Below are 27,807 nucleotides of genomic sequence, written 5' to 3' on the forward strand. Positions count from 1 at the left end.
TCAATGAACAACAGGATGACAGTGATACAATGATACAGTGATATATGTATATATAATATACATATACATACATATATAATATACATATATATCACAAATGAATGAGTCATTCTATATAGGTCCCTCTACTTCTACTCAGTGCACTCAGCAAAATATTCTCCATGTCCATCCATTTATAGGCAAATTTCATGGCTTCATTTTTTCTAACAACTGCATAGTATTCCATTGTGTAGATGTGCCATAGTATCTTTATCCATTCATCTGTTCAGCACTTAGGTGGTTTCCAGATTCTGACTATGGTGAATAGTGCTGCAATGAACATAGGAGTATTGATGGTGTTTCTGTTGTGTGTTTTTGGGTTCCAGGGCATATTCCCAGAAGTAGTATTTCTGGGTCAAATGGGAGCTCAATTTGTAGTTTTTTTGAGAAATGTCCCTATTGTTTTTCAAAAAGGCTGGACTAGTTGGTATTTCCACTAACAATAAAGGAGAGTCCCTTTCTCCCCACATCCACACCAACACTGGTTGCTTTTGTTCTTTTGGATGTGTGCCAGTATCTGTGGTTTGAGATGATATCTCATTGTTGTTTTGACCTGCATCTCCCTGATGATTAGCAATGCAGAGCATTTTTTCATGTGCCTTTTGGCCATTCAAATTTCTTCTCTGAGAAGAGATGCAGATCAAAACAACAATGAGATATCATTTCACACCACAGAGACTGGCCCACATCCACAAGAACAAAAGCAACCGGTGCTGGCGTGGATATGGCGAGAAAGGGACCCTCCTTCACTGCTGGTGGGAATGCCGGCTGGTCCAACCCTTTTGGAAAACAGTATGGACGATTCTCAAAAAATTACAAACTGAGCTCCCATTTGACCCAGCAATACCACTCCTGGCAATATATCCCAGAGAGGCAAAAAGGTATAGTCGAAGTGACATCCTCAATTGTTTGTTCATTGCAGCACTCTTTACAATAGCCAGAATCTGGAAAAAACCTGAGTGCCCGAGAACAGATGACTGGTTAAAGAAACTTTGGTACATTTACACAATGGAGTACTATGTAGCTGTTAGAAAAGATGAAGTTATGAAATTTACATACAAGTGGTACTACATGGAAAGTATGATGTTAAGCGAAATGAGTCAGAAAGAGCTGGATAGACACAGAAAGATTGCATTCGTCTGGGGAACATAAAGCAACAAAAAGGGAGACTAACACCCAGGAATGGCTGAGATTAGTAACAGGAATTTTGCTCCATGACTTGAAGGCCAGCCACACGTGCTAGATGAAAAGGAAGCTCAGATAGAGAAGAGAGCACCAAATAAAGGGTGTTGTGATGACCCTCCCAGGGTGGGCGAAGCATGCTAAAAGTAGTCTATAGACCAAATATGATTGCCACTCAATGCTTATTTTGCAAAACACAGTACCCAAAAGAAGAGAGAGAGAACAAGGGGGAATGCCCTGCCACAGAGGCAGGGTGGGACGGGGGGGATGGGGGTGGGGTGGATGCTGGGACCCGTGGTGGTGGAGGATGGACACTGGTGGAGGGATGGGTACTTGATCGTTGTATAACTGAAACCCAAGCACAAAAATTTATAAGTCTATAACTGTACCTCATGGTGTTTCACTAATAAAAAAAAATAAAAAATAAAAAATAAATTCTTCTCGGAGAAAGTTTCTGTTAACTTCATTGCCCCATTTTCTTATGGAATTGGACATTTTGTTTTTTTCTTGTAGAACTCAATCAGTGCCTTGTATACTTTGACATTAACCCCCTTATCAGAAGGGTATTGGGTGAATTTCCTTCCCATTCTGTAGGCTGTTTTTTTTTTCTTTTTGGATCACTCCCAGTGATGCTGCTCAGGGGTTACTCCTGGCTTTGCACTCAGGAATTACTCTTGGTGATGCTTGGGAGACCATATGGGATGCCAGGGATCGAACCCAGGTCAGCCGCATACAAGGCAAAAGCCCTACCTGCTGTACTATTGCTCTGGCCCCCATAGGCTGTCTTTTCATCCTGTTCACTTTTTTGTTTCTTTGTTTGATTTTTAAGTGCAGAAGCTTCTTAGGTAAAGGTAAAGGCCCTCCCGTTGTTTATCGATTTGCTCGAGCGGGCCCAGTAACGTCTCCATTGGAGACTTTGTTGTTACTGTGTCTGGCATATTGAATATGTCACGGGGAGCTTGCCAGCGATAGCACAGCGGTAGGGCGTTTGCCTTGCACGCAGCCAACATGGCCGACCCGAGTTCGATTCCTCCGCCCCTCTTGGAGAGCCCGGCAAACTACCGAGAGTATCTCGCCTGCACGGCAGAGCCTGGCAAGCTCCCCGTGACGTATTCGATATGCCAGACACAGAAGCTTCTTAGTTCAAGATAATCCTGTTTGTTTATCTTTGCTTCCACTTACTTGGTCAGTGGTGTTTCATCTTTGAAGATACCTTTAGCTTCAATATCTTGGGGTGTTTTGCCTGCCTTTTCTTTAATGTACATTATGGATTCTGGCCTGATGTTGAAATCTTTAATTCATTTTTATCTGTCTTTTGTGCATGGTGTTAGGTAGAGGTCTGAGCCTGGTTTTTTGTTTTTGTTTTTTTGTTTTTTGGTTTGTTTTGGTTTTTACACTTAGCTGTCCAGTTTGCCAGTACCACTTGTTAAAGAGACTTTCCTTGTTCTACTTCTTATTTCTTGCTCCCATATCAAAGATTAAATGATCATGTATTTGAGGGTGTCTGTAAGGATCCAAATCTACTTTTTAAATAAAATTTTAAAGATAATTTACTCAGCCGCCTGGAACTCCTTCATGGTATAAGCATTTATATAAGTGAAAGCTCTCGGGTAGAGAATAAATTTAGGTTGCCATATTTACTTAATTTCTAGTTTACTCTGCCTCTTCTATCCTTAGAATTCATCAGCTTTCCATATGTCCTTCAATTATGTAGTCCCAGTGAGCTGTCATTTTAATCCCAGGTACTGTTAGAACTTACCGTGATATATAAGAAAGAAGATGTGAAGTTGGTGGTATTCATGAAAATGTCCACCAGGCCATGCTCATTAGTAGTATAGTTGTGGGGATTTTGTCTGTTATCCCAATATACCTCCACAGTTTTATTGGGAATTGGCTGGTCCTTTTCATCAACCAGAAGAAGCTAAAAGTAGGAAAGTGATAACTGGGTGTAAGTGACATGTTGCAACAACATTTCCCCCTCCTGTTGCTTTTAACCTCTTGACTACTGAAGATTTAAAGATTTTAGAATATGAAAATAAGAGATTTGTTAGATTCTTACCTATAATTCTTTTCTTTTTGACATTCTATCTAATGATTTCATGAGCGTTTAATTGAGGAACAACAAAAGTAGATTTATGATTCCTCAATTTTTTATAATATAAATTTTTCTCTATCTCTCAGTTTAGAGTAACTCTATTCAATACCTTGCTTCTGCAGGACTTTGAAGAGTTGTTTTCATTTTTAAAAAATCTGTTCCATTTCCTATATTTTACCAATTGGTTAAACCGAGTCACACATAAGAAAGTAGTATAGAGATTTGCTACAAAGTGAACAAAAGCTTTGCCCTTTCTAAATTTTAGTAATTGTTTTGACTTTTTAAAATTTGCAATTTTCTATAATTTCTTACTCTAACCACATACATTCTTAAAATACATTTTGATTTTGTGATATTAAAATTTATTTTCTCAAGTTAATTCCCAAGTATATATAATTATATATTTAAAAGATATTTTACCTGCCCAAAGAAAGGAAGCCCACGTCTATAATGTGAGTCAACTTTAGTAAATTTCAGTTTGCTTAGGGTATTTGTGACTTCAGAGGATCCATGCCCAGTTAATTCCAATTCTGAAAATGTAAAAAATAAGGTTCGACTTATTCCAACCTTAACTCCAACTTCTCTCTATCATAACAATACTACCTACATCCTGTTTTCTTATTTCCAGCATTTCTCATACTTGGAAAATGCAATTCACATTAGATTTTACTTCATTTTAAAATGCTTGGTGTACTATTGTTCTGGGTTCAAACATATTTTGTGCAAACCTTGATGTTCTTGCTTTATTTTTCTCTCATCTTCTTTGTGACCTTGCTCTATTTTTTTGTTATTTTTTTTTTTACTCACATCATTGTCATCATCCCACTACAACATTCGGTGTACAATTTGATTTTTATATTGTCCTAAAATATGTTTAAATTTCTAGCACAATTGATTTCACAGTCTAATATCTTTGCATGTGATTTGAATTTTTGCACTTCCTCCATTTTAACTTTTCTGAGAATGAATACATCTTTTTTCCTATTCTGATGATGCATTTTTAGTCCCTCATTATTTTTCAAAATACCAACTATTCTATACTCATTAGTTCAAAGATTACTTTATAAACCTTTGTTTAGTTCTGTAGTTAGTGACCTCTCTTAACAGTAATTTATCCCTTACCTGTTGCATGTATGGTGGAATTTTATTATGTATGTATGTATACACACATATATATATATATATTGTTGTTGTCATCTCTAACTCCTTTGGCTCTGGGATCATATTACTTTCAAAGTCCTGACAAAGTATCAAGTATTTAACATGGATTGGAAGATTGATGTGTCTGAAGTCAAAGTTCTTTGCAACTTTGGTCCTTCCCTTTTGCCCCTGAAAACTTTGAACTCTGGGGTTAGGAAAGCTAAAATATACATATTGGCCTGAGTGCTGTAGTTCAGAGGCTATGGCAATCTTTCCCTGGTAGAAGTCACCTCATTATTCATTCGTTTGCCTCTGACTGAACCAAGACAGAAGCCTTAAAAACACTTTTGTACTAATAAGGCCTCCAGGCTGCTGGACAGAAAATACTGACCAATGGAGACACACAGAGCAGTCCGTCTCAACGTCAGCTCACTCCCAGTTCCTTAGCATCCAAAAAACACATCTTTTGATGTTTCTCCACCCTTTTATGCACATATGAGATATGTTCATTTTATGTTCCTTAGTGGTATATACTCATTAATCTCCCTCTATACTCGCTATTTTCCTTATAAATATGCATGTTAATTGAAAAACTAAAATATGAACCACTTTCAGCACATATGACTTGTATTCATCATCTGTTCCTCTATTATGTATACTCACCATTCTTCCTCATAAATATATCTGAGCTTCCTGTAAAATGACTGAAATATTTGGAAGCTGGTAGGTCAAATATGTCTCTGCTGGGAATAAAAGCTGACACATCCCCCCAATTTCCTCTTGAGAAGCAGTGCTCTAGCCATACTGGGGAACATCCTCCCCAATTGACAAGTTGCTATCCTGTCAACAAAACTCCCCATTTCCATTCAGTTGTCCCTGTGCTTTTGTGACAGCACTAAGAAATGAATGAATCAATAAATATTAAAAATAATACACACCTGTTCCTTCCTCTCTGATCCTGCCCTCCACCTCTATTTTCATTTCATATCCTCTATGTCCCAGCTGAAATTGTTGAGACTTTATGAGTTGTGTGAAGCAACCTTTATTGTCTGCCTGAAGAGAAAGAAAGATAATTCTTAGGTCACATGATTTGCTTTGCTATTAAAAAAATCATTTATGAAATTTTTTGCTCATTATTTTTGCTCATAAAGAGGGGTATTATAACTGTCTTAATCATCTTTTTGGTGCTTATTTCCTTTTAAGCACAAAAATAGCAAAATTTCTTCCCCTACCTAATCTTTGTCATTTCCCCTCTTCTAAAACTTTTCCTACTTATACCATATTAAATTTCCTAGACACTTTAAATATGCCACTTTAAATATGCCACAAATATTTGTAATATTATTTGAACATGATGTTGATCAAATCATACCATTCTTGTTTCCATATTTATATTAGCCAGCACTTACTACTCTCCAAAACTAAACTTATATTTAGCATCTTCTTAGAAATCTCTGAACAATCTCCATGTACATATGAGCCAAGGATTGTGTTATTAATTAATTATTTACTTATTTTTCTTCTTTGCTACATCAAGAAGTACTCAAGTACTGCTCTCAGCATAGAGCTTGGAATAACAGGGATATTAGGAATTAAATTTAGAATTCCCTCATATAACACATTTGAGATACATTCCTGTCCCCATGATTGAATTTAACAGTATTTTCTCTACAACAAGGACATTTATAGAAATATGGAAAATTCAATGAATAGCTAAATACTTAAAAATTGGATCCCCAAACTTAATATTGGAGTGCATGTTTTAATAAAGATCTATTTTCATTTTGAACCTATACATATAATATTATTTACTTACAATAGATATCATACTTCAGTTTGAAACTAAAAATATATCCTAGCCTCTTGGGTATATTAAATATTTTAGCTTGAGATTCTTTGCATGTTTATTTTGATTGTCAATGTTTATCTTGACATTCCTGGTCATACTCATGCCCTTGTTTCTCACTTAGTTGCTTTCTGTAGTTTTGATAACTATTTTCCAAACCCTTAGAGTGTTTGCTCACTCTGTCACACCCTATAAATTTATGTTTATTTCTTCTCAAACCAGAAATATCTGCATTTAATTTTTAACACAAATTTATGTCCTTAAATTAGGCATGATTTTTGTTAAAAGGATACTGACAAGTTGGAAAAATAAACACCACTATAAATCGGTGACATTAGTTGTAAGTGGACATAAAATTTCCAGGCAATCTTGACATTTTTCCTTTATTTCCAAGTTAATGATTTCAAACACCATTATTTGTTGTGTTTCAGTTGTTACGATAACCTACAATAAAGCAAGATCTCTCCATTTGTGTGCTGAGGGAACTAGTTTCCATATACCTGTTCAGTGAATTCTTCACAGATAGCTGTTGGACGTTTAGACTGGCAAAAGGAATAATATTGTTGATATTTTCGGCATGCATTAATTGTGACCAGACCAGAGACAGGCTTTCCATAGGTGTATCTATAAAAATAATTCATCATACAGAGATATTTAATATAAATGATTGTATTTCATTTTTGCTCTATTTAAAATTTATATTCATCTAAAGTAATTTTATTTCTTTTGTACTTTAGAAGCACGTTTTCTGAAACTGTATCTTATTGATCTAAATGGAAATATATCCTAAATTTTAAGAAAAAATACTCATTTGATCTGTATAAAACTGACAGTGCAGTTTTTCTCAGCTCTCTTCTTTAAGACTGAGATGTTCATTAGTCTAAGATTGTCCTACTTACTGTCACTTCTGTCAATTTGTCTAAGTTATGATTCTAGCTCATCTTTTTTCATTAGTGAAACACCATGAGATACAGTTGTAGACTTACAGATTTTTGTGCTTGGGTTTCAGTTATACAATTATTGAGTACCCATCCCTCCACTAGTGCCCTTTCCCCATCTCTAATGCCCCCAGAATACCTCCCACCCCCACCTCCCCATCCCACCCCACCCCTGTGGCAGGGCATTATCTTTTGAATTAACTTGATCTTAACTTTCAGAGTTTGAAAAGATGAGATAAATTTTAAAAATGGGTATAATATGACAGAAAATAATATAGATATCATAACTCCAGAATTGGATAGCTGGTTCGGTTTAACACACTAGCTGAGATATACAAATGCTCATAGAACTAGATTTTTTTTTAATTGCAAAGGCAAAGGCACTAGAGATTTGAGCTGAAAAATTCACTCTAGAGTTACACTAATGGATTTAGATTTAAGTCTGTATCTGCAGGAATTTGAACAAATTTATTCAATCCGGTGCACTATAGATTCCTTACTTATTAATTGAAGATAATTATTTCTATCTTATTGAATTAAGGTAAGACAAATCAATAATATTAAACACAAGACTCTTAAAACATTCCCTGGCTTATTTTAAGCATTAAATAAATAAATCCAATTGTAAAAATAACATCTGCTACCATTCCTACTCTCTATTCGTGGCTTAGATCACTTGGAAAGAGTTTTATTCTTCCTCTAATTAAAATACTCATATCAAGTAACAATAACATTTGAAATAAAAATAGATCAAGGAAAGAAAATCAAAATGAAAAATACAACTCACAGACCACAGACTGTGACATTAAATTCCTCCTCTAGAAAGCCAATAATCTTGGGCATTTTCACTTGGACCTCAAATTTGGGTAGAACTGTTAACAAGGAAAGAAAAAAAGAGGTGAAATTAGCAAGAGATATTCTAACTATTAGTAATCATTGCGATAGCATAGCGGGTAAGGCATTTGCCTTGCACGCAACTGACCTGGGTTCGATTCTTTTGCCCCTTTCGGAGAGACTGGCAAGCTACCGAGAGTATTCCGCCCGCACAGTGAAGCCTGGCAAACTACCCGTGATGTATTCGATATGCCAAACACAGTAACAACAAAGTCTCCAATGGAGATGTTGCTGGGCCCGCTCAAGCAAATCGATGAACAACGGGAGGACAGTGACAGTGACAGTGACAGTGATGCCAAAAACAGTAACTACAAGTCTCACAATGGAGACGTTACTGGTGCCCGCTTGAGCAAATCGATGAACAACGGAAAAACAGTAAAACAGTGCTGCAGTGCTACAGCAATCACTATTAAAAAAACAATCTCGGATAGAGTTGTGTAGGATTATTACATTATGAACACAGAAGACTCATTACTGACCATGAAGGTGCTGTTGTTACCACGGAAAGTTGGTAGATTTCAATGGAAGATTTCATGGGTATATGTCTCAGAGGTTCAGTGTGAGGATTAAATGAGTGCATAAAAAGTACTTAGTAAATATTTAAGTAAGTTTTCTTAATCATGCTGATTTTCAGCTATAATATGTCAGATTTTTTTAACTTGTTAGTATTTAAAACTATCCAGTCTTAAATACTTCAAATATAAGAGTTTCACACACATGCAAAATTCGTACCATATTCATCCACCTCAAAAGAGTGCTCAGTTTTCTTCCCTGATGCCTTTTGCAAAATGACCTTGTAGGAACCCAGAATGGGCTCCTCTGAGAGAGGAAAAGAGAGCTCGGTGAGACCACGTTGCAATGTGAGATTTTGCCTTTGGAAAACTCGGTTCTTCTTGGGATCCTAGAGGTAAAGACATGAAAAAAAACGGAAATGAATGTTTTTTAGTAATGCAACAGATTTTAGGAGAGGATAACTTTGGGCATTGGATAATAGATGTTTGATAAATTGGTAACAAAAATATTAGCAACTTTTCTTTCTGCTTCTTTTTTTTTAAATAAGAGTTTTTATTCAAAGAGGCAGTGATTTTATCATCTAGGGGATATTGGAGATTTCAGTACCTATTTTTCAGACTGTACATTTCAGTTTTGACAAGAATAATAACAGAGCAACTAAATAGCATCATCTCAAGGAAATTTGTTATTTACACAGATATGATTGTTCATTTATGTCATATTAACTCTTCAAAGAACTTCAGATAGGCAGGAAAACGGTATTTGTTTAAGTATTGTAAAGTAGTCGTAGGGAGGGAGTAGGTGAGAGGAGTAATTGCACGTACCTTGTAAATCTTTATTCCAACTGAATTTATTGGAATATATATTACCTACCTCGATGTACACCACCAGAAACTGAAAAGAAAAAAATAGTATTAATGTAAAAGAACTTATAAAGAAAAAATAAGACATCCTGCTGACTATGTTTTTCTCTGTAACACTTTCTATATCTCTAGGGCACAAATAATTTTAATTTAAATTTCATCTGTGGATTTCATATGTGGTGCCAGGCATTGAACTGGGATCTGCTGTTCAGGTGTAACCCTATACTGTCTTGCATCTGGTTCTTGGAAGGATGGATTTTTAATTTTTCCTGTTTTCTCCTGATTCCCCATATTAACATGACTTACTGTTTCCTCCAGAGGTCGAAAATTGAAATCCACAGAAACAATGCGAAATTTCACTGAAATAGAAGAGATTTACCCATGAAATCTTCCATTGGAAGTTCAGGACTGTAATGCAGATGACAAGCCAGAATTTCTGGAACTGAATGTATGAAGTAATAAAGGGTTATATTTCCACTCCCAAAGTTGTTATTGTTTATTTGGTTCCTCATACCTGTTTGTCCTGGTTTATAAATGGGTTTGTCTGTCTGGACAAAGTCCAGGCTCTCTGCTTTTGTTATCTTCATTGCCTTCTTCTCAATAAAGTTCTGGGTTCGACCTCTCACATGCACAGATATTAATGCCGAGGTAATTGCCATGTCTGGAATCTGTAAAATGGAATCAAGCTGCAGAATCTGCCCATATTCATTTCTGAGTCCTTTTAAAATGTGATAATTTCTTTTCTTTTTGGGAGTGGGGAAGAGCACAGTTGTCAGTGCTCAGAGTTTATTCCTGGCTCTGCGCTCAGGAATTACTCCTGGCACTCAGGAAACCACATGGGCTGCCAGGGATTGAACGCTTGGGCGTGTGCAAGGCGAATGAATGCCCTTCCCGCTGTGCTATCACTCCAGCTCCCATTTCTGTGATGAAGTCCCTGAGAATAAATGAGGAAGAAGGATCCTTATCGTATATATTTTCACACAGTATAAGAGGATAATAATTTATTGATTTAATGAAAGATAAAATGCCATTGCAATAAATTATTTACTTCAATCACATCAGTGAAGGAAGTAACAGGTCCACAGTTTCACACAATGTGGTGGTGGTAGCATTATTATTAACTTTTGAATAATTATATATTCATAATGGTAATTTTACTGAAATAATTACTAGATATTGTTTTCCAATGTCCAACATCACCGTGTTCTATTATAATTGGTAGTAAGCCACATACTAAATATTTAATATCTTAGATAATAAAAAATGTAAGGACAGCATATTAACCATCAACTACTTGTTGTATCTTAGACACATCACTTCAATGTATGAATCCCAGTGTTTATATCTGTCAAACTTTACTTTCCTCAGAAGTTTAAGAGCAAATGGAATAGTTCTTATTACTATTGTAACCTTTGACCAATTGCAGAATATTCATTTGTATTATTTTATTTGTATTCACGAAATTTGTTCTATTCATTTGTCTTTACCACTGTTGAGACATCAGAACAAGTAGCACCAATGAATATGCTTTTTCTCTAAGTCCAAGGGAGATACTAACAAGGAAAGGGGTGCAGTAGAAAGAGTTCTTCTTTGTCACCACATCTGTGAGGAGGTTCCCATTCTGTAATCCATACTCCAGAACCACATTCAGTGTCACTGTCTCATTCATGTGATTGAGCATGACACAGGCCTTCTCGGCAACTCCAGTGTAAAGTTGTGAAGGAACCAGCACCAGGTACTGCCTGTGGAGAAGAGAGATCTGGGTGAACTGTGGAGAGGTTCAGAAGACATTCATGGCAGCCATCTGTTGGATATTCTTCATGACTGTCTCAGTCATAGGATTGGATCCTACACTTTAGCAGGACTGCGGAGCTCATACCACAAAGGTCAATCCCAAAGACCTTAGAGGGCCTGAGAGAATCAGTAAGTCCTAGGGCATGTATTGCATGCAGGAGACCTGGATCTATGACCAGCCTAACACGGTCTCCTGAGCACCCCAGGTGGTGAGCCCTCAGCCTTGAGCTGAGAATAGACCTTGAGTCTCACTTGATGTGGCCGCAAAACAAAGCAAGCCAAAAAACAGCTCAGAAAGTCAGAAGATGCTAACAAGATAGCATTTATATGCTTCTCTTGTGCTAAGGAAATTTTCACCCTCTCTCTCTCTCTCTTTATTTTTCTAGTGGAGCATACCAAGCAGTGCTTTGAGGATGCCAGGGGCCAATCCCAGTTATTCCTTGAAAAATTGGTCTATTATTCAATGCTCATGTTCAAGCATGCAGTGGTGCCTTTGGTCCTGTGATGCTGGGGACTATCAGGGCCAGGCTGGTGGTGCTCAAGGGACTTGTGGTGCCAGGAAGGCAACCTGGTTTAATTCATGCAAGACATGTGCCTTAGCTACTGGACTATAGCTTCAGCTGCTCATAATATTTTAATCTGCTCATGAAATAGAGATAAGCAAAGAGTTCATTACTTTTTAGACAGAAATAATTTTCTAATTTAAAAATGTTGAAGAATATGTGATTATCTTTAATAAAACATTATTAAATATTAATAAAACATTTTTAAAAACCTTCTGGAATCGGTAACAACATGTGTGGACCATGAGAGCATTAAGAGAAATAAGTCAGAGAAAAAATTTACTATAGCATAGTTCCACCTAAAAATAAAATTAAAAAAACTGAAACGTTGAGCTCATAGAAATAGAGTAGAAAATTGATTGCCAAGAACTGACCAAGAGAAATAGGGAGAGTTTAAAATAAAAAGTAAAAAAAAAATAGTTATGTCTTGTATAAATTCATGTATAACTGAAACTTGCTCAGAGGAGAATTAAAGGCTCTCTCACACACAAAACATGAATTATTTCACAATGTATCAAATAATTGCCTTACACACTCTACACACTTTAAATATATACTTTTGTTTGTCTGGAGGTCACACTCAACTCTGCTCAGAGCTTATTCTAGCTCTGCATGCAGGGCTCATTCCTGCTGATTAAACTTGGGTTGGTTGCAGCCCAGATCCTCCAGAATCCAACCGCACAACCATGCTCAAGGCCACTCTCCACAGGCTCAGATGAGCCTCACCTATACAGGAACTTGCAGAAAAAAACAGATATGAGGGACCCGTGACTGAGAACTCCAAGCTCGCTCAGAATGGGTTCGGGCCTCCATCCCACAGCTCCCCAGTTTTCCAGTAGCTTGGCAGTCACACCCACAAATTGCCTCCAGGTGTCATATCACACACACTATCCACACACTATCCTCCCGTTGTTCATCAATTTGCTCAAACGGGTTCAGTAACGTCTCCATTTTTGAGACTTGTTGTTACTGTGTTTAGCATATTGAATGCATCACGGGGAGCTTGCCAGGCTTTGCCGTGCAAGCGAGATTACTCTTGGTAGCTTGTCAGGCTCTCCAAGAAGGGCGGAGGAATCGAACCCAGCTCGGACGGGCTGGCTGCATGCAAGGCAAACGCCCTACCGCTGTGCTATCACTCCTCTATCGCTCCTCTACCAGTGTCATATAATCTCATCAATGGCCAAGATCCAGAGACTCTGAAATAAAGCTTCTGGAAGAGAGTGACACAGAATGTCCTGGAGCACGTGGCCACATCTATGGTCAATGCAACTCTAGCCCACTGAAGTACCAAAAGTAGTACACATTTTTGTTTGGGTTTAACATATGTTTGTAATCTCTTATACAAGGACTTAAATGGCTCCAGGATGAAATACAGAAATATTCATACATTTTCCTCTCATGGTGATGGGAAGGTGCATGATGGTGGGATTGGTGTTTGAATATTAAATGCAATGAACTATTGTGAACAGCATTATAAAAGTAAAACTAAATTTAAAAAAATCTTGGGTTGGTAATATGTAAGGCAAGTGCCTTGCCCGTTGTACTGTGTCTCTGACCCCCTATACCTTAAAAGTTTTATAAATTTAGTTGCCAATGATATGTCAAGAATTTATTTAAAAAGTACAGTTTTTGAAAGGCCATACCTAGCAGTGTTCAGGGCCTACTCATGTCTCAGCTCTTGGAGAATCATGTGCTATGGCAATAGAGCCTGAACAATCAACATGCGAAGTAGGCTCTCCATTTCATTATTGCTCTGGCTATGAAAAATACATTTAAATCAACAACTGTGATGAATCAATTAATCACTGATGAAAACAGTAAGAATTTCTCTGCATATGGTCTTGGATTTCTTGTGGATGCTATCAGGAATGTATTTGTTTCACGAAATTCTGAAGAGAAAATAGTTAATACATAGGATCTGAACTGCTTTGCAGGATTCTTGCTAAAGCAATCTCAGCTCCCTTATTGCTTTCATTATCTGCTGAGTCATGCTAGGCTAGTGACCAAACACAATAGAAACGCACCAGAAGTAAATAACTCTCTGTCACTGTCACATCATTTTCAGGCACTGAACTACCCTGTATTGTGTGATGCTCTGTTTGTCTATGCCCTTTGCTCTTTCTTCCCCAGACACCTCACAGTGGCAGAAACAGAACGCTCCAGCCCTTGAAGCTGTCTCCTGGATTCCTTCTTTATGTCAGGACCTTTGTCAAGCTCTGAGTATTCTCCCAGAGTCCTGCAAAGTTTTGCTTTCTGGTATTTGTGCCCTAATTCATTCACTGCACATCATTTCATTCTTTCTCTATTCTGTAAGGCATTGAGAGTAGTTTCTACAATGTGTTCATCTGTATGTTCCCAAGACCTAAAGGAATACTTTTTAAAGGCTTACTAACAGATTGTGTGAGTGGACAAACCAACCCTGACTTGTCTGTAGGTCTGTAGATGGTGCACCTATTTTGACTATCCCTGAGTTAGAGAAAACAGACAGTTACTTCAGTGGTCAAGACACTATTTTTTAAAGACATTTTTATTTGGGGGGGCTGGGGATCAAATCTAGTGTCTTTTACTCACAGGCAAAACATACTTCCTACCACTGAACTACTCCTCCAGCCCTATATTTGTCCTGGGTCAATGTTGTGGAATTCTGTTTCCCCACATCAATTAGTGTTTCATCAACATTAGTGCCCTATGTCTCTGAATCTTCTAGAATTGAAGTCCATCTCTTCCACATGATAACAACTAACTGGTTTTTCCAGACACTGTTGACAACAGATCATTTCATAGAGAATCGTGAAGGAAAAGAAATCATAAAGAAAGAGACATATTTCAAAGCAGCTAACACGATGGGGGTAAGGAAGACAACAGACTTCCCTGCATCTGTTACTTACGGGTCTGGAGTAGTTGAAGCATCTCTGGAAAGGAGCAGAAAGAGTAGAATCAAGAGGGGTTTCTGCCGCTGGTTTTTCCTCATGACTAGAAAGGAATTGGAATTAATGATCTTCTGAGACTTTCATTCTTTGAACTCCTGCTTTTATTTCAGAGTCACTGTTGTTTATTTTATCTGGCTGGCAGTTCCAGTAAGCCGTGACCATTTATTTTTGTAACATATTAACTACTTCCCATTCAAAAACGTCAATACCAGATAGTTTCCATGAATATCAATCTTCTTTCATCTATTGTTTTTTTTTGTTTGTTTGTTTCTTTCTTTGGAATCACACTCTGTGGTGCTCATAGCTTACTCCTCTGGTTCTATATTTAGGAACACTTGTGGTAGGGCATGGCAAACTCTACGTGATGTTAGGGATCAATTTCCAGTGGGCCATGTGCCAGGTAAGTTTCTTATCTACTGTGACATTACTCTGACTCTATTTTCTAATTGGTATGTCGTGCTTTGAAGCTTGTTAACTAGCTATTAATCTACACAGGAAGAAGAAAAAAAATTCATGACAATAAAAATCAACACTTTTTATTAAAGAAGAACTAGTGGGAGAAATATCCTAAATCTCTCATTGGAAGTCCCCGAAGCATGATTTTATACCTTTCATCAGTGAAAGAAAAAAATGAAACATCAAAGAACTATAAGTAAAATGTATTTAAAGACAATATCTATATTGGCTTAACTTAGGGTTTTTTTTTATAGTTTTTTTTATGTTTGTTCATTTATAAAGAAAATCGTATCATTTTTGATAAAGTAACTCACATCTAACCTAATTAATTGTTTCTTTGTTCATTTAAAATCTAGAACATAAAGTCATTTGATTTTAAAAGAAGTCATCTTTATTCAATGAATATTTTTATTCAAGTTTACCTTGGTCTATACAAAACTATTTTTTTTTCAATAGTGATTTGTCATTCCATATGTTTTTCAAAATAGACTGGGATGTTGGGATCTATTTTATGGAATTCTGAAAATAAAAAAAGTACACAAAGGGGCCATAGAGATAATTAAGTGAATAGAGCACTTGCCTTGCATGTGGCAAATGGGCTCCATTCTTGACACCTTAGCACTGCCAAAAGTGATCCCTGGGCGCAGAGTCAGGAGTAATCCTGAGCACCACCGGCTGTGACCCCAAAACATAAAAGCAAAACAGTCACCACACACAAAAAAGAGCACCATTAGCATGGCCCCCAAACAAAAGTAAAACAAAAAAGAAATACCTTCAATTCTCCATACTGTAACTAGGTACCCACAAAAAGAGAGGTGTGTATGTTTTGTGTAGAAAACTGGCATAATGATAAGATAGGAGGAGAAATAAACATTTCTTTTTTTTTAATGTAGAAATCACTTGATCACTTGATCACTTGACTTCCCGTTAATCTTCAATTTGCTTGAACAGGCGCCAGTAACGTCTCCATTTGTCCCTGTCGCATGCTAGTGTAGCCCAATGGCGTCTGTTTGCTCTAGGAACATGAAGAGCCTCAAATCGATTGTTCATGATCTTGATGAATAAGTCTGACCATCTGGTAGGTGGGTGGCCACGTGGTCTTTTGACATCCCATGGAATCCCAGTCGGTAACAGCTCTAGTCCAGCAGTCGTCATTAAATCTCATTACATGACCAGCCCATCTGATTTTAGACACCTTGGCAAATGAGACAGCGTCCCTGATTCTTGAGTCGATGGATGTCGGAGCTCTGGACTCTTTCTTTCATTTGAGTGAAACGTGATATTCCAAGGATACCTCTTTCAATTCCTCTTTGGGAGACCTGAATAGCGTTCTCATCCTGTTTGCGTAGGGCCCAGGTCTCTGAGGCATATGTTAATGCAGAAAGAACAGTGGAATCAAAGAGATGTGCCCAGAGCCGGAGGTTCTTCGTCCTCTTAGCTATTTCTTCGATGTTCTTGAAGGCATTCCAAGCCGCTCTCTTCCTCCTGCGCAGCTTGGGTGCCAGGTTATTTGTCATGTTGACTTCTCGACCTAGGTACACATAGCTGTTGCATTTGGAGATGGTCGTTCCGTTGAGAGCGAATGGGGCATCAGGAACGAGGCTGTTTCTCATAAACATTGTCTTCGTAAGATTCAGCTGTAGTCCTACCTTTCCACACTCACGGTCAAAGTCGGCCAGCATTTGTGCCGCTTGGCTAATGTTTGGTGTTATTAAAACAATGTCATCAGCAAAGCGGAGGTGGTATAGTTGCCGACCATCTATCTTCACTCCCATTCCTTCCCATTCCAGTTGTTGCATGATGTTCTCGAGGGTGGCACTGAAGAGTTTCGGTGAAATGGTATCACCCTGCTGAACCCCTCTCTTGATATCAATGATTACTTCTTTGTAGAATGGTGAGATCCTGGTAGTGAATCCGTAATACAGCTCACAGAGGATCTTGATGTATTGAGCTTGAATGCCCTGATTGGCTAGGGCTTCAATGACGGCTTCCGTCTCAACAGAATCAAAGGCCTTTTTTAAATCAATGAACGTTAGACAGAGAGGCATCTTGAACTCCCGAGAAACCTCAATGAACTTGGTTATCATGTGGATATGGTTGATGGTGCTGAATCCTTTGCAGAACCTAGCTTGCTCATATGGTTGTTCTTCATCTAGTGTTCTGCCAATCCTATTCAGGATGACTGGAGTGAACAACTTGTAGATGACAGACAATAGGCAGATGGGGCGATAGTTGCCAATGTCATGGATGTCTCCCTTCTTGAACAGTAGTACAGTCCTGCTGGTTTTCCATTGGGACGGAACCTTGCATTCACACAGGTAGCATGTGAAGAGCCAAGCCAGTGTATTGATGAATATTGACGGCAGGTTCTTCAGGTGTTCAGGTCTGACCTTGTCTGGGCCGGGTGCTGTTCATTTCTTTACTGATGAAATGGCGTGTTGGATTTCGGAAGCGAGAACATTTGGAATGACATATCCATCCTGTGGAATTTGGTATGTCAGCAAGTGGACATGGGTATCGAAGAGATTTGAGTAGAAGTCATGGATAATCTTCTCCATTGCTGTTCTGGAAGACGAGATAAATTCATCAGGATGTTGGAGGGTAGTCATTTTGGTCTTGTAGTTGGCGAAGGACAGGCGGGCGTAACGAATACTTTTCCCGGCTTCTGCCGCATCTACCAGTACTTCTGCTCTTCTCTCTTTGAGGTCTTCCTTGATCGCATCTCTGCACTGCTTTGCGAGCTCAGACGTTTGCTTGCGGTTGCCTGAGGCATGCGCCAAACCACGTTGGCGAATAAGCTCAAGAGTTTTCGAAGACAGACTTTTTTTGTGGCTATCTCTCTCTTGGTGTTCCTCGCACAATCATGGAGGTGCTGAACCAGTCGATCGTATTCCTCATCAATGTTGTCAACAATGGCATCTTCCCATGTTGCCGCAATAGTGCCAAAGAGCTCACAGTTGATGGTCGTTCTGGGAGTTCTCTTTTTAAACTTTGCAGTCCTTTCTCTCCGCTCTGTGAAGTAGAATTTTGCACGAAGGAGACGGTGGTCTGATCCTGTTCGGAATTTTGGGACAACAGCGACATCGGTCAGGCAAAACCGTCGATTGAATATGATGTGGTCTATTTCGTTGTGGAACCGTCCACCGGGAGACTCCCATCTCCAACGTTTAGATTCGGCCTTCTGGAACTGTGAGTTACCATGAATGGTCTCGGTCTACATGATGAACTCAGACAGTCTCTCACCCTGTTGGCTCCATTCTAGGTCATGGGTTCCGATGTGAAGTTCTTCAGCTGATCTTCTTGGTACTATCTTGGCATTAAAATCACCCACATTGATCTTGTAGAAGGTATGGTCTTCTTTACAAAACTTCTCCAGCTCCATGTAGAACTTCTCAATTTCTCCTTCATCATAATTAGATGTTGGTGTGTAGACAACGAAGATAGAAACTGCCGGCAGTAAGCCACATCTATTCAAATGTAAACGTCCGATTCGGGTTGTTAGGCATTCGAATGAAACAATGCTTATGGCCAAGTTTGTGTTGACAAGGACATGGATGCCTCTGACACCTCTTTTATCTCATGTTCCGAGGAACAATTCTTCTCCAGTGTTGAAAACGGCATGATGAGATTGGTGCCTTCTTGTCTCTGTCAGACCAATCATGTCATACTTGATCTTTTGCGCTTGTATCATCAGGTCCTCAATGGATGCATCTGATGCTAGCATACGTGCATTGAAAGTACAGACGATCATTTTTTCTTCCTTCCTTGTGGCAGTCTAGTTCGGCCTTGAGATTTTATCGGCCTCTCCTTTCTCATTCTTCTCAATGCTGCCATGTTGGTGAAGCCTTCAGGGTCAGGTGAATGAGACCCATTGTAATTACTGGTTTTGGCATATCGAATACACAACGGATAGCTTGCCAGGCTCTGCCGTGCGGGCGGAATTCTCTCGGTAGTTTGCCAGGCTTTCTGAGAGGGATAGAGGCTTTTGGGGCGACTTCTAATCGCCCTCATAGGTGTTACCATATTTGAACCCTATCAAATATGGTACGGATGGGTATTTAGTGTCTTATAATGTGTTGCGCTACCAACACTACCTCCACTACCCAGCCGCCACCACACTCCAGTGTAGAAGTACTGCTATTTTTTCAGCCACTGATTAGTTGATTGAATTGGGCATGAACTCCACCTTACTTTTTTTTTCATAGTTTTATTTATTAAGCCCAATATACCCCCCTCCCACTCCACCCAATGCCTGTGAGGCAGATGATTTCTACTTAACTCTTCTCTACATTGATTACATTCATCATTTCGACAAAAGATGCGCCATTATTGTTTAGATTCCCCCCCCCCAACAATCAGAATTGCTGAAAAGTCATTGTGAAACACTTTGTTTTCCATAGCTGGTTATGAGAACCATATAATGATTTTGTATTTCTGCAAAGAGCCAGGTAATTACGAGATTGGTTTCTGTGTGTATGGTGTTCTGGCTGTGCCGGAGAGCTTCTCGTTGGGGGCAACTCAGGACCTCGGTAGGGCGTGAAGGTTGAGCCGGTAATGCCCCTCCTTCCCCTGAGACTGCAGTTGCCCCGTCACCGTCGACTCATACCTGGCTTTCCAATAAGTTCTGAGGCAGCGGCCACCTTGCTGCCGGGGGGAGAAAGGTGGAAGGGAGCAACACCCTTTCCCTCCCGGGGAGGCATGGTGCTGTAGTTTAACTCATGGTCCATTCAGTTTTCTGCCGCAAGCTGTCATGCTCTGGATTAAGTCCTTTTGCCTCTGGAGCCATGGCCATGTATGCGGTACAGATTCATTTCTGCCAAAAGCCGCTGAGTTTTGAGATTTGTTTCTGAGTCTCTGGGATCGTGGCCATTAATCAGCTTGATTAGGAGCCAGAGAGGCTGTTTGTAGGCGGCGACTCGAAGTCTCGCTGGGATGGGGAGGAAAGGGCCAGTTCCACCCCCATCTGCTGAGGCCCCACGTGTCTCGTCACTGTAGGCCCAAACCTGACTGCCAAGTGGCCTCTGTAGGATGGTGGTCACCAGGCCGCCAGGAGAAACAGGTCAAGGTATGAAACCTATTCCCACCTGGAGTGGCCCAGCCCCAGTAACCTACTGCAGGAACAGGACGCATTTCTGCCAAAAGCTTTTGGGTTCCGAGATTCGTTTCTGAGCCTCTGGGATCATGGCTGTTAAGCAGTTCGATCAGGAACCAGAGAGGCGATACCTCCAATTATATAGCTGAGTCAGAGGTGGTTTGTGGATGTGTCTCCCATGTGTCTCCCACATACCTACTTTTTGGCCATTTACTTTCTTGGTAAACTTTGCGCCAAGTTTTTGGGGTCTGGTCAAAGGCACAGCAGCAATTTTGGGGTACCTGAAGGCCTGATGGTGCCATCAGGCTACTGATGTACTTGCCTCACAGGTACAGATTGACCTGCTGGCAGCACCATACCCCCGAAATAAACATTTCTTAAGGTGAATAAAATATTTTTTCCTCGTATACATTTTTTGTCACATGATCTGAAAATGAAAAATCAAAGAAAGTGTATGACAATGACAACTCTTGGTGAACTACAAGGTTACACATCTGTAATATAATACAATTTCAGTTAGCAAACCATGGGTGATACAACACCAAGTTAAATGAAATGAACTAAAACCATGCTCTGCTAGCCTTTGGAGGTCAATGAAGCTTGCTGAATAGATAGAAAACTCTTCTACTGCATTTTGGGTTCCTTCTGCTCTGGGGATTATACTCTCTTAAGTGCCACTATTTTCTCCAGTTATTTTCCAAATATAGCCAATATGTATAGCTAAATATAGCACTTACTATAGCAACTTTCCAATTGCTATGCATACTACATATGCAAAATTTGAGCACTAAATGTAAATTATTTAATCACTTCACTTAATCACTTAACTTCCCGTTAGTCGTCGATTTACTCGAGCGGGTGCCAGTAACGTCTCCATTTGTCCCTGTCGCGTGCTAGTGTAGCCCAATGGCATCTGTTCGCTCTGGGAACATGAGAAGCCTCAAACCGATCATTCATGATCTTCACGAAGAAGTCTGACCATCTGGTAGGTGGGCGGCCACACGGTCTTTTGACATCCCGTGGAATCCAGTCAGTAACAGCTCTAGTCCAGCGGTCATCTTGAAATCTCATTACATGACCAGCCCATCTGATTTTAGACACCTTGGCAAATGAGACAGCGTCCCTGATTCTTGAGTCGATGGATGTCGGAACTCCGGATTTTTTCTCTCATTTGAGTGAAACGTGATATTCCAAGCATAGCTCTTTCTATTCTTCTTTGGGAGACCTGAATAGCATTCTCATCCTGTTTGCATAGGGCCCAGGTCTCTGAGGCATATGTTAATGCAGGAAGAACAGAGGAATCAAAGAGATGTGCCTGGAGCCGGAGGTTCTTCGTCCTCTTAGCTATTTCTTCGATGTTCTTGAAGGCATTCCAAGCCCCTCTCTTCCTCCTGTGCAGCTCGGGTGCCAGGTCATTTGTCATGTTGACTTCTCGACCTAGGTACACATAGCTGTTGCATTTGGAGATGGTCGTTCCGTTGAGAGCGAATGGGGCATCAGGAACGAGGCTGTTTCTCATAAACATTGTCTTCGTAAGATTCAGCTGTAGTCCTACCTTTCCACACTCACGGTCAAAGTCGGCCAGCATTTGTGCCACTTGGCTGATGTTTGGTGTTATTAAAACAATGTCATCAGCAAAGCGGAGGTGGTGTAATTGCCGACCATCTGTAGCAACTTTCTAATTGCTATGCATACTACATATGCAAAATTTGAGCACTAAGTGTAAATTATTTAATTAAGAACATTGCTGTACCAGGAATAAAAATGTGTACATGCACTAGTAAATGCACTCAAGCAAGCATTAATATTCACCCAACATTCAATAAATAGAAATACTTAACAGTAATGAAGAAATATGCTATATATTGCCTTCGTACAAAAGCGCATATCAATTAAACTTGATAAATGTGAAGACTTGATCACACCTAAAAGACATATATTATTTATAAATGAAAAAGAACAAAAGTTTCTATGCATATAATAATAAAATAGCATTAAGTATTTGCATAAACAAGGATTAACAAAGACTAAGTAAATTTGGAAAGAGTTAAATTTGTATTAGATTTTTAGATTCTCAAAATAAAACTATTTTTAAAGAATCCTATGAACCACGTCATTACTTTTGGACATAATTCAAAGTCAACATTTTCTCCCCAAAATTATGTTTACAGAGTATTGAGCAACTGTGAGTGAGTGAAAATAAAAATGTTTGTCATTGGAATTGACATCAGGAGAGATAGAGATCGATTCTTTGGCAATTGTAGAATGAAACTGAAACTTGTATTAATACTGTCATTGTCACTGTCACTGTCCCACTGTTGTTCATTTGCTCCAGTGGGCCCTGTAATGTCTCCATTGTAAGGCTTGTTGTTACTGTGTTTGGCATATCGAATACACCACGGGGAGCTTGCCAGGCTTTGCGGAGCGCATGAGATACTTGCTGTAGCTTGCCGAGCTCTCTGAGAGGGGCGGAAGAATCAAATCCTGGTCCACAGAGTCGGCTGGTGCAAGGCAAATGCCCTACCCACTGTGCTATTGCTCCAGCCCCAAATTAATACATATGAGGTATTTCCAAGCAGCATTTTTAATGAAAAAAAGAAGTAGAATCTTTGTTGTAATCATTTGCCCTCCAAGGCAACTTGCCGATTTTTGAATATTTTTTCCTCTGTGTATATTCATCTTGGTAAAGAACAGATGAAACAATTCTGGGAGCTAAAGGATATATTTCTATGCTTCTAGGATTTCTCAGCACAGATCTTAGAAATTATACAAATGATATGGAGACAAAAGATAAACTATTTTTGATTTAAAAGAAAACCTCACATTTATTTCTACCATTTTGATTTAGAACTCAAGCCATTAGATTTATCAGTTAAGCTGTGAATTGTTTGTTTTGCTTTACTAAAGTTTGGCATCCTAGTATTATGTTCATATACATCATTTAAAATCACCTTCATGGCCAAAATCCTGTTTGACTCACTATAATCTTTTTCCTCTGCCTAAGTCATCAACAGAAGATGGTCTAAGAGAATACCATTTTCCACATCCGCATTCACCCTTGTCCTGTGAGACTCCAGTCCCAGTATCCGTAAACTCCTAATTCTTCTACTTATTCATTTCAGTCCTTCTGAACTCCTTGATTTCCTCTGCCACCTGCAAACTTTCCATTCTTAAGGATTTTACTCTTCAATCACTTCTCTGTAACTCTTCCAGATATTCATGTACTTACTTTTTTCACTTTAAACTGTTTCCTCATATATAAACTTCAATGGAAGAGGGCCAATCTGGTATTACTTGGGAGATGACCTCTGGTAGTGCTTAGGGGGACCATGTGATGCTGGTGGTTAAATCCATTTAAAGCATGTGCTTTGTCCTTTGTTCCAACTCCTGACTCTGCATCCATCATCTTCTTAATCACAAGCAAGAGTCATGCCTTATGGGCCCATTATTCCTCATTTACTCAAGAAATAATGATAAAATATTTCAATTACTAAATATAGTTTTGAATTACAAGAGACAGTGGCCAAATCTCTGTCCTATTTTTTAGTGACAGCAACTTGGCAATAAGTAAAATAAATTAGTGTATTCCATACTCTGTCAAAAAATGACAAGTGCTATGCTGCCCACAGCCTTTAAATATTTACTAAATCTACCTCTTTTTTTCTGCCTTTTAAAATATAGCACTTGTGACTTTTATGGCATATTTGGTAACCTTCTTACTTATTACTTTTTATTGCTTATCATTTTTCACAGGTAAGACAGCATTGATTACTATTACTATTGCATTGATTATTATTCTTTTGTTAGTGAGAATACCCAATCATAGCAATCATTCATGATTATTTCATGAATAAATGAAGAATCATGTTCTCATCAGACAAAACATTTGTAATGTTCTTATGAATTATATTTTAAAATAAGTAATTAAATTATTTTTAATTTAATTTAATACACTTATATAGCACAGCGGGTAGGGCATCTGCCTTGCACGCAGCCAACATGGCCGACCCGAGTTCGATTCCTTCGCCCCTCTTGGAGAGCCCGGCAAGCTACCGAGAGTATTCGATATGCCAGACACAGTAACAACAAAGTCTCCAAAGGAGACGTTACTGGGCCCGCTCGAGCAAATCGACGATCAACGGGAGGGCCTTTACCTTTTACCTTACCTTTACACTTATATTTATATATGCATGGTTAGTTATTTCAGGGCAATTGATTTTTGTATGGATACAGCAGATTCTCCTAACCCATGCCTGGCTGTCCTCACTGGGGACCCTGGGAGGGGGCGGGCTGAGTTTCCCTCCCGACCCCGAGCAGAGCCCCAGCAGCTGAAGGCCTCTAGTACCCAGCCACAGCCATGCTCAAGACCACTCTCCTCATGCTCGAACAAGCCTCACACATGAAGGAACTGACAGAGGAACCCAGAGACTATAAAACCAAGTCCCTAGAACCTCTTATTGTCTAGTTCTCACTTTCGGAGAACCCGGCAGGCTACTGAGAGTATACTGCCCACATGGCAGAGTCTGGCAAGTTCCCTGGGGTGTATTTGATATGGCAAAACCCAGTAACAATGATGGGTCTCATTCCCCTGATTCTGAAAGAGCCTCCAATGTGGCACTTGCTAAAATCTCAGGGCTTGTACAAATGGAGACATTACTGGTGCCTGCTTGAGGAAATCAATGAACAACAGGACGACAGTTATACAGTGAGTGATATTTACATATAAAACAATAGCATATAAATGGAATGAGTTAAGATTTATGTAACACGGGGTTAGAGAAATAGAATAAAAAGTAAGCACTTACCTTGCATGTGGTTGATTTCAGTTCAGCTCCCCACTCTATGTATAGTACTCCAACGAGGATCACTTTTGAACAGAGCCAGGAGTAGCCCCTGAGTACTATGAGGTGTGACCCACCCACCCACCCAACCAACCAACCAACCAATCAACCAACCAACCAAAAATTCCTAAGGTAACAACATCATGTTAGTTACTTGTTAGTTTTCAAGTGAACAAAGCCATGGGAAATCTATATTCACTTTGGAAGTACCTCTGGCAAGACTACTCTTCATTTGCAGCTGAATAGAGACATTTAAAAAATAGAAGTATTTTAAAAATCCTGAACAACAAAAAAGTGACCATAAATTTAAGACTTAAGAGAAAGATCTTTTTTTAATAAAAGTGATTTAATAAGTAAATTATACAGAAATTTCTTAGTTTGTTTATTTCTTCAAATAAACTATTTTGAGATGTAAAGTTATCCATGTTTCTACAAAATAATACAGAGGGATCTCCTTTACCCTTGATATTATATCACAACCAGAATACTGACATCAGTACTATAAAGTAAAGACAACTTTCATCCTCATGAAAATCCCACGTTGTCTTTTTTATAAATTTGTATGAAGATATAAGTCCAAAAATAACATATTTCAAATTGCTATCTTTTGACTGTGTTGATAAAATCATAATAAAAACAAATTAATAATGCAATTTGAAACACCCAGTTACAAATAAGTACTAAGGAGATTAAAATAGAAATACATCTAAAGTAAGACTTCCTAAAACAATTCTTAAAAATTGTCTTAGAGACTATGCTTGATATGACTTCTCATCTTTACCAGTAATCTTTTATTTTGGACCGCAATCAATGGTGCTTAGGGGTTACTTATTGCTCAGTGATCAAAATTCACTCCTGGTAGTGCTCAGAGGAACATATACTATGCTAGGGATCTAACCTGGATAGGCTGCATGCAAGACAAGCACCTTAAATTCTATGCAGTTTCTCCAACTTCACTAATAATTTTTACCTTATCAGTATGTATTTTGATTCTGAATAGGCAGAGAAAATTTCACAATAATTTTAAAGGAAATGTTAATAATTTTCAAAGTATAGACCCAGCACTTTATTGATTGAGTCAACCTCATTTTTATGCTAAGTGTCTGACCTAAAAAGGAGGTCAAGGGACTTGAATGGGTTCATAAATTCCTTCATTTAAGCTTTTTTTTTTTGTACTTGGATCCCCTTCATAGTAATTAATGCAATCTCAGGATACCCCACATTGCAAAATCACTTTATCTATTTTCAGCCATTGGAAGAGTGAATACTGGGGAGTGCCTAGGTATTACATACTTATTTGGAAAATCGTTGGTAAAGATTGAGATTAATATATTATGGCATTTATATTTTGCCAGACATTATTTTAGACTTTTCCTCTTTTTTAACTTGTCTTTAGAAGCTGGAAATCAAGTAAGAAGGGCTTGCAGTTCTTACACATTGTAGGTAAATAGATATGGAGCAGTTAGTCTACATTGTATATTTTTTCCCTTGAGAATTTAGTTTGAGGAAAAAAATATAAACCTTGCATTGTGGTTCAATAAAAGAGTCACTTGGTGTCAACTTCAAAAAAAAGTTTATGAATTCCTAAGATGTTATTTTCTCTACTCTATCCAGTAACACTTGTTTCTTCCAGGTCAATGGAGGTTATTTTTCTTAGGGAGAATGCCAAGCTATTTCAGAGTATTCAGTGATAGATTGTCTCCCATTCTGCTACTTTTGGGAGTTCCTGATATAGCAGAGTAAAATGCTACCATGTGAAAGTTTGTTGAACAGTGAGAGTTTTCGTCATTAGGTGAAGTTTGGGACATTCCAGTTCTAGTATTAGTGACTATCATTTTGATGCATATTCGAATAAGGCATAACCAAGTTTTTCTGAGTTCTATTGACTATTACTCAACTCAAGAAAACATGGATCTTCTAATACACTTGTCTTAAAGGTCAATTATAAGTAAATTTAATTTACATTGGTATACAGTTTCCCTTTGTGAATAACTTTTTTTCATGTAACCACAGGATCAATCTGAATTGATTCTCATTTAAGGTGACATTGAGCTGCTGTTGGTCAATTCTTGACACTATTGGTGATTCTTTTTTCTTTGATAAGTTTATGCACATGAGCTCCATCCCCAACTGTGGTTTTCACTTCACTAATTTACTGGCTCCTATCAATTTCTTTCACCTGAACCTATCCTGTCACTAATGTTTGAGTGTGACCCAGCAAATTCCTTGAGTCTCCTTTCTTTCCTGACTCACTGCCTGAGTGATTTCTTCCCATTCCATGGTGATTCTCATAAACTTCTCCATCAATTTTTCAGTTTCCAACTTGGTATTTCCACTTGCATATATAAAATCACACACTCAGTATGTTCTAAGGTAATTCCTTTTTCCCTACATTAAACTTACCTCAACCAAGACCACATCAAGGGTTAGTAACTTTCTTCCTCTGGAGCTCAGACTCAAAGCGTGGAATAATCTCTGATGCCTCTTAAAATTTATAAAACTATAAATCCTAAAGTTTTATATTTAAAAATGACTGGAATCTGATCTCCTCTCACTATCTTCTCTGTTACAATCCCGGTGCAAGCCACCATTGCTTTTGTCTTTCTGTTTTCCTTTTGGGG

General features: G+C 38.6%; 1 protein-coding gene across 1 annotated transcript in view; it reads right to left on the reverse strand.

Moving 5' to 3' along the window:
* The window catches only part of LOC130026543 (pregnancy zone protein-like), a 52,111-nt gene extending 37,255 nt beyond the window's left edge, over window positions 1-14,856 (reverse strand). Inside the window, exons 1-11 of the mRNA XM_056117406.1 lie at window positions 14,756-14,856; window positions 11,069-11,252; window positions 10,025-10,178; window positions 9,817-9,869; window positions 9,521-9,541; window positions 8,867-9,035; window positions 8,028-8,112; window positions 6,803-6,926; window positions 5,395-5,509; window positions 3,737-3,846; window positions 2,981-3,142 (exon numbers count right to left, since the gene is read on the reverse strand). Of these exons, the coding sequence (XP_055973381.1) occupies window positions 2,981-3,142; window positions 3,737-3,846; window positions 5,395-5,509; window positions 6,803-6,926; window positions 8,028-8,112; window positions 8,867-9,035; window positions 9,521-9,541; window positions 9,817-9,869; window positions 10,025-10,178; window positions 11,069-11,252; window positions 14,756-14,838 (1,260 nt within the window). The 5' untranslated portion in view covers window positions 14,839-14,856. The remainder of the gene's footprint in view (window positions 1-2,980; window positions 3,143-3,736; window positions 3,847-5,394; window positions 5,510-6,802; window positions 6,927-8,027; window positions 8,113-8,866; window positions 9,036-9,520; window positions 9,542-9,816; window positions 9,870-10,024; window positions 10,179-11,068; window positions 11,253-14,755) is intronic.
* Window positions 14,857-27,807: the final 12,951 nt, after the last annotated feature.

Source organism: Sorex fumeus, unplaced genomic scaffold, assembly GCF_029834395.1.
Source record: "Sorex fumeus unplaced genomic scaffold, SorFum_2.1 ptg000003l, whole genome shotgun sequence".
Classification (NCBI taxonomy): Eukaryota; Metazoa; Chordata; class Mammalia; order Eulipotyphla; family Soricidae; genus Sorex; species Sorex fumeus.